We start from the raw sequence: 14,180 nt of genomic DNA, 5'->3' as shown, positions 1-14,180 counted from the left end.
CCATACGACTATATACGGCCACAGTGTGGTTGCCAATCTCCGGGTGGTCGACTATATACGGCCTCCAGCCACTGGGGGAGCGCAAGCGCGATGTGCGTGCCTGGCAGCCGCGATGTCCGCCAGGCACCCGCGACCGGCGGTTAGAGACAAGGACGTGGATCTCTGTGTGTAAACACAGAGATCCACGTCCTGTCAGGAAGAGAGGAGACCGATACTGTGTCCCTTGTACATAGGGACACAGATCGGTCACCTCCCCCAGTCAGTCCCTTCCCCCACAGTTAGAAACACTATGCAGGGTACACATTTAACCCCTTCCTCGTCCCCTAGTGCTAACCCCTTCCCTGCCAGTCACATTTATACAGTAATGAGTGCATATTTATAGCACTGATCGCAGTATAAATGTGAATGGTGCCAAAAATGTGTCAAGTGTCCGATGTGTCCGCCATAATGTCGCCGTCCCAATAAAAATCGCAGATCGCCGCCATTACTAGTAAAAAAATAAATAATATAAAATAATAATAATTCTGTCCCCTTTTTGGTTTGCGCAAAAGTTATAGCGACTACAAAAGTCGCTTATTGCGATTTTTATTTTTATTTTTTTTACCAAAAATATGTAGAAGAATACGTATCGGCCTAGACTGAGATAAAAAAAAATATATATTTTTTTAAAAAATGGGATATTTATTATAGCAACAAGTAAAAAATATTGAATTTTTTTTTCAAAATTGTTGCTCTTTTTTTTGTTAATAGTGCAAAAAATAAAAACCGCAGAGGTGATCAAATACCTGCAAATGAAAGCTCTATTTGTGGGGAAAAAAAGGATGTCAATTTTGTTTGGGAGCCACGTCCCACGACCGCGCAATTGTCAGTTAAAGTGACGCAGTGCCGGAAACTGAAATTTCACCTGGGCAGGAGGGGGGGTATATGTGCCCAGTAAGCAAGTGGTTAACTTCATTTTTGCTTTTATTCCCAATAAACAGACAGCAAAAGTCAACGGTTTTATCATTTTTTATTAGAATACGTTAAGCAGGCAGTACATTTTGTTCAATAATTTTACACCATAAGTTTAATAGTTTTACTTTGAAAAAAAAAAAATGATGTATTGAGAAGAAATAAAGGTTTTGGTCACCTGATTTATCTGCATAGATTCGGCTCTCACACGTGACAGAGCTCAATAAAAGCTTTTTTTACACGAATACTGATTCATGTGCAAGGAAATTTATATAGATCTCAACACATTAAAACATTTTTTCTATGTAAGTAATTATTTACTAACATTACTAAAATTAAAAGAGCTTATCTATTGTATTTGGTTACATTTTTAAGACTAATGCCCTGTACACACCATCGGAATTTCTGATGGAATTTTCCGTCGAATTCCGTTCAAGCTGTCTTGCATTTACACTGTCAGACCAAATTCCGACCGTACAAAACGCGGTGACGTAAAACACTACAGCGAGCCGAGAAAAATGAAGTTCAATGCTTCTGAGCATGCGTCGACTTGATTCTGAGCATGCGTGGTTTTTTTTCTCCGCCGGAGCTCCACACAGACGATAGGAATTTCCGATCGTAAAAAAATAAAACATGTTCTATTTCTACACTCCGACGAAAAAAGTCAGATGGGGCTCACACACGGTCGGAATATCCGAATTCACTTACCTCATCCTTCCATTTTGCTTTTAAACCTCCTTATTTCTTCTGAGAAATCCTCACTTCCTGTTCTTCTGTCTGTAACTCCACACAGTGATGCAAGGCTTTCTCCCTGGTGTGGAGTGTCGTGCACGCCCACTCCCTTGGACTACAGGAGAGTCAGGACGCTCTCTATGTTGCAGATAGAGAAAGGAGCTGTGTGTTAGTGGGCGTCCTGACTCTCCTGTAGTCCAAGGGAGGGGGCGAGCACGACACTCCACACCAGGGAGAAAGCCTTGCATTACATAAGTCTCTTACGCCGTCGTATCTTAGGGTGCATTCTCACGCTGGCCGCTAGGTGACGCTCCCGTCGTTTTCAGCGTAGAGTATGCAAATTACCTAGTTATGCCGATTCACAAACGTACGTGCGCCCGGCGGTAGTTTTTTACGTCGTTTGCGTAAGTCGTTTTCATCGTAACGTTGCTCCTGCTATTAGGTGGCGCAGCCAATGTTAAGTATGGACGTCGTTCCCGCTTCGAAATTTGAATTTTTTTTTTTTTATGTCGTTTGCGTAAGTCGTTCGCGAATAGGGCTGGACGTAATTTACGTTCACGTCGAAACCAATACGTCGTGGGATATGTACAAGGACGGCGCATGCGCCGTTCGTACAAAACGTCAATCACGTCAGGTCATCATCGATTTACATAAAACACGCCCCCCTTCCACATTTGAATTTTGCGCGCTTACGCCGGCCCCATTTACGCTACGTTGCTGCAACTTACGAAGCAAGTGCTTTGTGAATACTGCACTTGCTCCTGTAAGTTGCGTCGGCGTAGCGTAAATACAATACGCTGCGCCGCCGTAACTTAAAGCGCAGCTACGTGAATCTACCCCGAAGTGCAGGTACAATTGCTAAAAGCCAAACTGAATGGTAATGCGGTGCCATGTATTTTATTGGACACAAATGCATGAGGGGGCCATTAGGGAATTAAGAAAATGAATGCAAAAGCAGCAAGTTTTTTTGCGGTGCGGGAAAATGCACGATATTGCACGCTTTCCCGGGCCACACCTGGTGTAAACAAGCCCTGAAATCTTAATTAAATGGAATGTAAAGATAATTCCCCTTTGTCACTGATTGCAGTATTAGAACAAAACTCTAGCAAGCTGCAACTTTACAGTTGGCAAAAATGAAAAGAAAAATGTAAATGTAATGCTAACATTTCTGTGATCGCCCCCTTACTGTGTACAATGGGGGGGGGGGGGGGAGGTAAAATAAAAATAAAACTGGAAGTGCAAAATCTGGTGCAGCTTTACATAGAAACGGGTCAGCTTCCGGGTTTTATTGCCAAGGCTAAAAAGAGAAGTTTTTGCGATTCAGCACTGCGTCGCTTTAACTGACAATTGCGCGGTCGTGCGACGTGGCTCCCAAACAAAATTGGTGTCCTTTTTTCCCCACAAATAGAGCTTTCTTTTGGTGGTATTTGATCACCTCTGCGGTTTTTAGTTTTTGCGCTATAAACAAAAATAGAGCGACATTTTTGAAAAAAGTAATATTTTTTACTTGTTGCTATAATAAATATCCCCCAAAAATATATAAAAAAAAATATTTTTACTCAGTTTAGGCTACGATACGTATTCTTCTACATATTTTTTGTAAAAAAACGGTTTGCGCAAAAGTTATAGCGTTTACAAAATAGGGGGTATTTTTATTAACATTTTTCTTTTTTACTAGTAATGGCGGCGATCAGCCTTTTTGGGCCAGATTCATAAAGAATTGCGGCGGCGTAACGTATGTCCTTTACGTTACTCCGTCGCAAGTTTTCCTCGTAAGTGCTTGATTCACAAAGCATTTGCGTGTAAACTTGCGGCGAGTAACGTAAAGCCGTCCGGCGCAAGCCCGCCTAATTCAAATGGGGCGGGGACCATTTAAATTAGGCGTGTTCCCGCGCCGAACGTACTGCGCATGCTCCGTTTTGAAATTTCCCGCCGTGCTTTGCGCGAAATGACGTCGCCCCGACGTAATGTTTTGAATGGCGACGTGCGTAACGTACTTTCGACGCGGGAACGACGGCCATACTTTAACATGGGCTGTCTATTGTTACACCACCTTAATAGCAGCCGTAACTTTGCGACGCGAAAAGCCGACGACGTAACGAACGCGCGTACCTTCGTGGATCGCCGTAAACAGCTAATTTGCATACCCGACGCGGAAAACGAAGCGATCTCCACCCAGCGGCGGCCGAAGTATTGCATCCTAAGATCCGAAGGCGTACGAAGCCGTAAGCCTGTCGGATCTTAGCCAAATGCCGTCGTATCTTGTTTGTGAATTACAAATTAAGATACGACGCGGGAAATTTGAAAGTACGCCGGAGTATCAGCAGATACTCCGGCGTACTTTTTCTGTGAATCTGGCCCCTTTTTTCGGTACTGCGACATAACGACGGACACTTTTGACACCATTGGCATTTTTATAGTGATCAGTGCTATAAAAATGCATTGGATTACTATAAAAATGCCACTGGCAGGGAAGGGGTTAAGTATGTTCCCTGGGTGTGTTCTAACTGTAGGGGGGGGGGGGGGCTCACTAGGGGAAATAACTGATCTTCTGTTCATACATTGTATGAACAGAAGATCAGCATTTCTCCCCCTGACAGGACCGGGAGCTGTGTGTTTACAGTGGCCTGCGCGAGAGCCAACGTTATATTACGTGCTCTCGCGCAGGGGAGCCGACTTGCCACCGTAAAACGACGGTGGCTGGTCGGCATGTGGTTAACATGGTTTCCTATGAAACACGTTCTGTAGTGCAAATCTGAAAAATGCAAAAAGCACTAAAAATGCATAGGTGTGAATCCAGCCTAACACTTAGTGATCAAACACTGCTCATTACTTGGTTCTCGGTACTCCATGAGCAGAGAGCTGGTGACTGCCAGTCGCTGGCTCTATGCTCTGCCCCCTCCCCCCCCAGGAGCAGCCAAGCTCAGGCTCTCAGTGGCTCACTGAAAGGCTGAGCCATGTGCCGGTACAGGCATCCAAGAGGGTCGCGATCTTTCCCCAGCCTGGACTGGCTCTATGACATCAGCCCATAGCAAGCTTCAGCCCGCTGTCTGCTGAAAACGAGTCACAAGAGTGCAAAATGAACTGCACTCCTGTGATCCATAGGCGAAGTACAGCCAAACCAGCTTTGACTGTACTTCTCTCTTTAAGGCCCCTTTTACACAGGTTGGATATGTTTTTCTCAGTAGGTTTGACTGCAGATTCCCTGCTGAGCAGAGCGGGTGGATGGCAGGTCGGTGTCTGCTCCACTTATGCAGAGCAGACACAAACACAGCCCTATGGGCAGTCGAATGTAAACGGACCAGCTGTCTATTTAAACCTGACTGCCCTCCGATCCGGCCGGAAGGAGGGGGGTACGGATCCTCTTCCATTTGTTTTTGGCAGATTAAAGGTAGGTGGGTGTAAATGGGCACAAGTCCGTTTACACCTGCCGCTCCATAAAGCAGAATGGGGGGTCCGATTGCGTCTGCCTGAAAAACAGACAGGAGGACAAGATCGGACCACTCACGTGAAAGGGGCCCATTTGAACAAGCTAAAGTTAGAAGCTGATTGGCTACCATGATTGCACAGCTGCACCCGATTCTCCAGTTTCAGTAAATATCCCCCAATGTGTGTTTCCAATGACTACCAGTAATAAAGAACTGCAGTGCATTGGCTCACAGGGAGTTCATTGGGATTTTGTTATCACAACATATTACTCTAAACAGCAAGTATTGGTCCATTTGCGTTCAAGGCCTGGTTGGTGGGTAGGAATGTTTAAAATGTTGTTCCCATTTAAAGAGATTGGATGAGGCCTATGTGCCCTAAAGGTCCTCGCCATGGACGAGGCCCATGCGTCCTAAAGGTCTCGCCATGGACGAGGCCCATGCGTCCTAAAGGTATCGCCATGGACGAGGCCCATGCGTCCTAAAGGTATCGCCATGGACGAGGCCCATGCGTCCTAAAGGTATCGCCATGGACGAGGCCCATGCGCCCTAAAGGTATCGCCATGGACGAGGCCCATGCGCCCTAAAGGTATCGCCATGGACGAGGCCCATGCGCCCTAAAGGTATCGCCATGGACGAGGCCCATGCGCCCTAAAGGTATCGCCATGGACGAGGCCCATGCGCCCTAAAGGTATCGCCATGGACGAGGCCCATGCGCCCTAAAGGTATCGCCATGGACGAGGCCCATGCGCCCTAAAGGTATCGCCATGGACGAGGCCCATGCGCCCTAAAGGTCTCGCCATGGACGAGGCCCATGCGCCCTAAAGGTCTCGCCATGGACGAGGCCCATGCGTCCCGAAGGTCTCACCATGGACGGGGCCCATGCGTCCCGAAGGTCTCACCATGGACGGGGCCCATGCGTCCCTAAGGGTATCGCCTTGGACGAGGCCCATGTGTCCCTAAGGGTATTGCCATGGACGAGGCCCATGTGTCCTAACGTTATCACCTTTATGACACATAAGCCTCGTCCATGGTGATACCATGCGTTATCATAAAAGGGTCCCCGTGGCTGAATGCAACGCACAATGCAGACCATAGTAATTTGTAAACAAACATTTCCCATATATGCATCACATCTTTTCTGGGCTATCAACAGTGCTAAAAACATAAGAAACAAAAAAATAAATATGCAGGATTCTTGTCATGTACAGAGGATATAATTCTACCCATAAAATGTTTACATTCCTAAATAAGTTAATACACAGCGATAAGATGACAGTATGGCATATGATACACAAATATCCCATGCAAGCTATAGGTCACTAACCTAAGCCAATCCTAACACATCCTGGAAAGTTGAAGAAGAGGGGAGGAATCTGGTGAACTTGGCAGAAAAGAAGCTTATTTGGTCATGAAAAGTTCTTCATTCCTAGTTGGGAAGACCGGTGTTGTATAAATATAAAGGGAAATTGCAGGAAAAATAGCAATCCTCAACTTGATCTTTCTGCATTCCAACAAGGGTCTCGTAAACAACCGCGTGTTCCTTATAACACCATTTGGAGTGCTTGGGTGGGCTGAAGTCTGACTAACAACCTGTAATGGTTCTTGGAGTTTGAATGTATTCTATAGTCGCAGCACAATACCAGGTTCTACCTGCAGATGGTGCTGCAGAGCAAATCTTTATCTGCAGTTCCCTGTTCAAATAAAGCAAGGTTTTGGGTTGTTCCTTGTTTCAGCTTCACTGAAAATAAACAGACTATCCCCAGTGTGCAGCTGTCAGAGCTTTTTCTTTAACTCTATCTATTGGGGACATAACTTTACTGTTGTCTTATTTTTTAATTAAAAAAAGTGTAATTTTTTCCCAAAAATGCGCGCTTGTAAGACCGCTGCGCAAATACAGCGTGACAGAATGTATTGCAACGATCGCCATTTTATTTTCTAGGGTGTTAGGATAAAAAATATATATAATGTTTGGGGTTCTAATTAGAGGGAAGAAGATGGCAGTGAAAATAGTGAAAAATAGTGAAAAATTACATTAGAATTGCTGTTTAACTTGTAATGCTTAACTTGTTATACCAACGGCCGCCACCAGATGGCGCCAGCTTACACATCTGGTGGTAATAACTTGTAATACCAACGGCTCACCACCAGATGGCGCCAGCGACTTGCCCCCCTTCCAAGCCAAGTCGCCAGGACCCTATTTCTAGTCGCCATGGCGATCAGGATTTGTCGAGCCCTGGCTTAGAGGATTGTGTTGCATTGGTAGATGTCATGGTGTTGGCATATAATCAACCGGATTCAGTGATTTACCGCTAGAAGTTACTGCACATTAGCACTTTGTCAGTAAACAAGCCCTGGGAATCAATATGCGTACCATTGGTTTCCAGTCCTTTGTTCACTGTAGATACAATATTTACAGAATAGATCAGGGGCCTGTGGCCCTTTGCTTGCTTTTATCAGTCCCTTGGGGCACTCTTTCATCCACTGATACTAACAATGGAGTGTAATACCCCCTCACTAGAGCTGCACGTTTAATCGCGGAGAGAATCGCGATTTCGATTCTCCCCGCCCGCGATTCTTCTGTGTTCACCGCTGGTTCCACGTAACCAGCGTGGAACACAAATGCCGCCGACATCTAAACCGACGTCAGCAGCCTGCGCCGCTGGATAGATGCCTTAACTTTCTTTCACAACAGTATTTTGTATCCAATGCGCCACCCAGTGGTTGCCGGCGGTACTGCTTCTGATGTATTAAACCTTCTCACAGTTCTGTACAACTGTGTGTATCCATGCGCCACCCAATGGTTGCTGGCAGTACTGCTTCTGATCTATATAAAAAAGAGACCAGTGATATGTCTATAATGTTAAAGACCATATAACTCCTATGAAAAAATCTGAATCAAAGTTTTATTCTGCTTTTTTCATAGGAGTTATATGGTCTTTAACATTATAGACATATCACTGGTCTCTTTTTTTTATATATTCATATTTTCAGATAAATCACAGGTTTATTTATTATTTTTTTTGGGGGGGGGGGGGGGGTTCTGGCATTACATTTTTGAGAATCGTGAGAGAATCGTGATCTTTTGTCTAAGCAAAAGAATCGTGATTCTCATTTTGACCAGAATCGTGCAGCCCTACCCCTCACTGTCACCAATGAAGGGGCACAATTTCTCCCAATGACGCCAAGAATGGGGCACAATTCCTCCCAATACCATTAACAACGGGGACCAATGACACCAATGATGACATAATTCCTCCTGCTGACACCAACGATAGGGCATTGTTTTTTCCCCTGCTGCCTTCGGCCCTTTTCCACTCCCAGTGACCACAGTCCAGCCCCCCTAAAGTCTGAAGGACAGTAAACTGGCCCTTTTTTTATAAGGTTTGGAGACCCCTGGAATAGATCATCAAGTCTAGGACTAACCGACCAAACTGAAGACTGGCCATGGTTCTTCGGCAACTTGAGATTAGAAGTCCAACTTTATGCCTGTAGAATTCCATCTTTAAGCGTCACCCTACAAGACACACATCAGCATTCGGTATGAACAGAGTAGAGCAATGTTACATTAAGGGTTTGGAAGCCTACGTGAAAGCATGGAGAACATTACTGAAGGGTGACCTCCATTTTCAGGCACATGCATGCGTGCCGGACTACAGGTCTAAGGAGTTAAATTAGTTCTATTCAGTCATAGTCGCTATCAATAAATACAGTGGGGTGCCCACAACAGCACTTTGTTTAGTAGAGAACATGAATTCCGATTTAATGCCTACATTAAAGGCAATGGTCCAAACTCCATCAGTCATCTGTCTTTCTTGCTAGTCGGCAGAAAGTCCAGTTATGCTCCACTGTGTTCTCGTTGGCCCGTTCGCTCATATGGTGGACCCGGGTATTGCGGATTGTAAAGCCTTGCTTAGTGATGTATTCCATCAGATGGACTCTGAGGGAGATCTCTTGGTGGTAATCACAAGGCCCAAAAGTAAAGGAGACTTGGCAATCCCGAGTGTCCATCATGTGCTTGTTCCACTTGGTGAAGTGGTTGGCGATCCCCTCCAGCAACGCATGCACCTTGGTCGTGATGGTGAGTTGGGTAATAATGACGGCGACGGGATTGGAGTACTTGGACAGTTTCCTCGTACTAGACAGCTCAACGACTTCTTCAAAGGTGTCCGTGGGGTACAAAGGTTTGGGATCGTTCAGAAATTGGATTAAAGGTTCGATCTGATAAAAATCGACTTCTTTCCGAAGCAGGTCATATTCCTTAAAGTCTACGGGAAGAGTTAGTTCTGATGTCCGAAGAAAGTTTAGAATGTATCGGAAAAGGGAACCATCGCGATCGATGAAGTAGTTACCCTGCGAGTCTCTAGCGGTGGGGAAGTCGCCCCGGAACATGGCACCCAACATGGAGTCCGGATAACGGGTCAGCGTAGACAGAGATGTCGTGTATACATTGCCCCCGACATTGAGTGTGACTGGGTCAGTCTTCTAAATGGAAGAAGAGTTCTAGTTATTCCAGAGCAAGCAAATGATCCAAAAACTAATTAACCACTTAAGCCCCTGACCAATATGCTGCCTAAAGACCCAAGGGGTTTTTACAGTTCGGGACTGCGTCGCTTTAACAGACAATTGCGCGGTCGTGCGACGTGGCTCCCAAACAAAATTGGCGTCCTTTTTTCCCCACAAATAGAGCTTTCTTTTGGTGGTATTTGATCACCTCTGCGGATTTTATTTTTTGCGCTATAAACAAAAATAGAGCGACAGTTTTGAAAAAAATGCAATATTTTTTACTTTTTGCTATAATAAATATCCCCCAAAAACATATATATATAAAAAAAAAAAATTCCCTCAGTTTAGGCCGATACGTATTCTTCTACCTATTTTTGGTAAAAAAAAAAAAATCGCAATAATCGTTTATCGGTTGGTTTGCGCAAAATTTATAGCGTTTACAAAATAGGGGATAGTTTTATTGCATTTTTATTTTTTTTTACTACTAATGGTGGCGATCAGCGATTTTTTTCTTGACTGCGACATTATGGCGGACACTTCGGACAATTTTGACACATTTTTGGGACCATTGTCATTTTCACAGCAAAAAATGCATTTAAATTGCATTGTTTATTGTGAAAATGACAGTTGCAGTTTGGGAGTTAAACACAGGGGGCGCTGTAGGATTTAGTGTTCACTTAGTGTGTGTTTACTACTGTAGGGGGTGTGGCTGTAGGATTGACATCATCGATCAAATCTCCCTAATAAATGGGATCACTCGATCGATGCGCCGCCATAGTGAAGCACGGGGAAGCCGTGTTTACATACGGCTCTCCCCGTTCTTCAGCTCCGGGGAGCGATCGCGATGGGGCGGCTAGAAACGAATAGCCGCGCCGTCGTCCCGGATCGCTCCCCGAGGCTTACCGACCGCCGCATGTAGCGGGGGGGTCCCGATCGGACCCCCCACCCACGTCAAGCAGAGGACGTACGGGTACGTACATGTGCCTGTCCTCATGTATATCTACATGAGGAGGTCGGCAAGTGGTTAAAGGACAAGAGTATATCGAAGCTGAAAGGGGTTGTAAATGTTCGTTTTTTATTTTCTAAATAGGTTCCTTTAACCACTTAAGGACCGCCTCCTGCACATTTACGTTGGCAGAATGGCACGGCTGGGCACAGGCACGTACCTGTACGTCCCCTTTAAGTGCCCAGCCGTGGGTCGCGGGCGCGCACCTGCGACCCGGTCCGAAGCTCTGTGACCGCGGGACCCGCGGACCTGATCGCCGCCGGTGTCCCTCGATCGGTCACAGGACCTGAAGAACGAGGAGAGGCGTGTGTAAACACACCTTCCCCGTTCTTCACAGTGGTAATGTCACTGATCGCCTGTTCCCTGATATATAGGGAAAGGCGATCAGTGACGTCACACGTCCAGCCCCGCCCCCCTACAGTAAGAAACACATATGAGGTCACGCATAACCCCTACAGCACCCCCTAGTGGTTAACTCCTAAACTGCAATTGTCGTTTTCACAGGAAACAATGCATTTTTATAGAAATTTTTGCTGTGAAAATGACAATGGTCCCAAAAATGTGTCAAAATTGTCCGATGTGTCCGTCATAATGCCGCAGTCACGGAAAAAAAATCGCTGATCGCCGCCATTACTAGTAAAAAAAAATATATATATTAATAAAAATGCCATAAAACTATCCCCTATTTTGTAGACGCTATAAATTTTGCGCAAACCAATTGTTAAACGCTTATTGCGATTTTGTTTTTACCAAATATATGTAAGAATACGTATCGCCTAAACCTGAGGAAAAAAATTTTTTTTATATATTTTTGGGGATATTTATTATAGCAAAAAGTAAAAAATATTGTTTTTTTTTTCAAAATTGTCCCTTTATTTTTGTTTTTAGCGCAAAAAATAAAAACCGCAGAGGTGATCAAATACTGCCAAAAGAAAGCTCTATTTGTGGGAAAAAAAGGACGCCAATTTTGTTTGGGAGCCACGTCGCACGACCGCAAAATTGTCAGTTAAAGGGACGCAGTGCCGAATCGCAAAACCTGGCCAGGTCCTTTACCTGCGTAATGGTCCGGGGCTGAAGTGGTTAAGCTAGTTAATTGTTGATTCACTTACCTTTTCCTTCTGGATTTCTCACTTCCTGTTCCTCTTCAGTAAGCTTTCCCCTCATCATCCGAGCCGTTCTGGCTGGGGGTTAGTCAGCGTGCTCGCCCCCTCCCTTGGGACTACATCCCTGTGGGGAGACAGTCTCCCCACAGGGATGTAGTCCCAAGGGAGGGGGCGAGCACGCTGACTAACCCCCAGCCAGAGCGTTTTGGATGATGGTGGAAAGCTTACTGAGGAGAAACAGGAAGTGAGAAATTCAGACAAAGAAAAAAAACATTCAGAAGGAAAATGGAAAGAAAAGGTAAGGAAACCAACAATGCGCTAGCTTAAAGCGGGGGTTCACCCTATTAATAAAAAAATAAAAAAATGTTTCCCTCTAGCATAAAATGAGGCATAGTAGCGCGAGCTACAGTATGCCTGTCTTTATTATTTTATCCCCGTACTCACTGTGCAATCGTAGATACAAGATTACGACTCCCAGCGGGGAATGGGCGTTCCTATGGAGAGGGAAAGTGATTGACGGCCGGCTCCGGCACGTCACGCTTCTCCGGAAATAGCCGAAATAGGACTTGGCGCTTCACGGCGCCTGCGCATAGTCTGTGCGCAGGCGCCGTACAGCGCCGTGAAGAGCCGAGACCTGTTCCGGCTATCTTCGGGGAGCGTGACGTGCCAGAGCTGGCCGTCAATCACCTTCTCTCTCCATAGGAACGCCCATTCCCCGCGGGGAGTCGGAATCTTGTATCTACGATTACACAGTGAGTACGGGGATAAAAAAATAAAGACAGGCATACTGTAGCTCGCGCTACTATGCCTCATTTTATGCTAAAATGTTGTTATGGAGGGTGAACCACCGCTTAAAGTAACCTATTTAGAAAATAAAAAATGAACCTTTACACCCTCTTGAACGTTGGGCATATATAGAAGACAAAAAATAATGGAGCTATGTATTAGATTAAAATGATACTGAAAGGCATATGAATTTTTTATTTATTTTTAAACAACAAACATGTTATACTTACCTGCTCTGTGCAGTGGTTTTGCACAGAGCAGCCCCAATACTCATCTGCTCAGGTCCCCCGTGGAGCTCCTGGCTCCTCCTCATTGATCAGTGCCCATGATAGCAAGCCACTTGCTATGGGGGCACTGGTGCAAGCTCGTGTCCGAGCCCCACTATATGCATCCATAAGACACATAGAGCAACGGCTCGGCTCTGCCCCCCACTCGTTCCTCATTCGCTCACTGCCTGTGACTTTTAAATGACATTACCATTAGAGGTGTCAGTGATTTGGTTTAGATCTGCTTTATTGCACTGAAAGTCAATGTCCAGCTGGAAGACACACAATCTATCCAATTAGGTCGATGTGCCAAAACTCGCGGACGACTTACGCAAACAACGTAAAAATTTCGAATCTCGAAGCGGGAACGGCGGCCATACTTTAACATTACTATTCCATCTAATAGATGGAATAACTTTAGGCCTGATAATGCCTTACGGAAACGACGTAAATGTACTGCGGCGGCCGGGCGTACGTTCGTGAATCGGCGTATCTACTAATTTACATATTCTACGCCGACCGCAATGGAAGCGCCACCTAGCGGCCAGCCTCAATATTGCAACCTAAGATAGGACGGCGCAAGCCGTCGTATCTTAGATATGTTTAAGCGTATCTCTGTTTGAGAATACACTTAAACATAAGTCGGCGTAGATTCTGAGTTAGGTCGGCTTATCTACTGATAAGCCGGCCTAACTCTTACTGAATCTACCTATATGTATCTTGCCCACTATAAATATTACAAGGGCGCTAAAGATCCCACGCACCATGTATCCCCAGTCTCCATTGTCCATTTGATCCAACGACTGATGCTTGGAGTGAATATGACGTTTGAATGCTGAGGAATGCATACACTGATCGCGTCCTCCTGTTTCTGTAAAAACAATAATATGTACCAACATAAGTTATGGGAGCATAAGAAACCTAAAATACTTAAAGTGATTGTAAGGCTTCGTTTTTTTTATTTATTTTTTAAATAGCAAACATGTCATACTTACCTCCACTGTGGAGTTCGTTTTGCACAGAGTGACCCCGATCCTCGACTTCTGGGGAAGCGCTCTCCCTGGGGGTTCCTTGGGGGGGCGCTCCAGAGTCCAGTATTCGGTACCCATAGACGCTGAATGTAGGACTCGGCCCCGCCCACGCGTCATTGGATTTAAATTGACAGCAGCAGGAGTCAATGGCTGCGCTGCTATCAATGTATCTAATCAAGAGCCGGGAACCCCGGGCAGAGGGAAAGAGCGCGTCTCCGGCGGGGAATACAGGACTCAGGTAAGTAAAACGGGGGGGCTGGTCAGTGACAGAAGTTTTTTTCACCCTAATGCATAGGATGCATTAAGATGAAAAAACATGAGGGTTTACAACCCCTTTAACCACTTAAGACCCGGACCAAAATGCAGCTAAAGGA

General features: G+C 45.4%; 1 protein-coding gene across 1 annotated transcript in view; it reads right to left on the bottom strand.

The window, feature by feature from the left end:
• Nucleotides 1–8,316: 8,316 nt before the first annotated feature.
• KCTD6 (potassium channel tetramerization domain containing 6) overlaps nucleotides 8,317–14,180 on the bottom strand; it is a gene marked incomplete at its 5' end in the record, with an annotated part of 8,857 nt that continues 2,993 nt past the window's right edge. Inside the window, 2 exon segments of the mRNA XM_040359090.1 lie at nucleotides 8,317–9,593; nucleotides 13,540–13,646. Coding sequence (XP_040215024.1) covers nucleotides 8,907–9,593; nucleotides 13,540–13,623 — 771 coding nt within the window. The 3' untranslated portion in view covers nucleotides 8,317–8,906.

Source organism: Rana temporaria, chromosome 7, assembly GCF_905171775.1.
Source record: "Rana temporaria chromosome 7, aRanTem1.1, whole genome shotgun sequence".
Taxonomy (NCBI): domain Eukaryota; kingdom Metazoa; phylum Chordata; class Amphibia; order Anura; family Ranidae; genus Rana; species Rana temporaria.
Note: the sequence above shows the minus strand (reverse complement) of the source record. Positions and strands in the feature narration are given on the sequence as shown.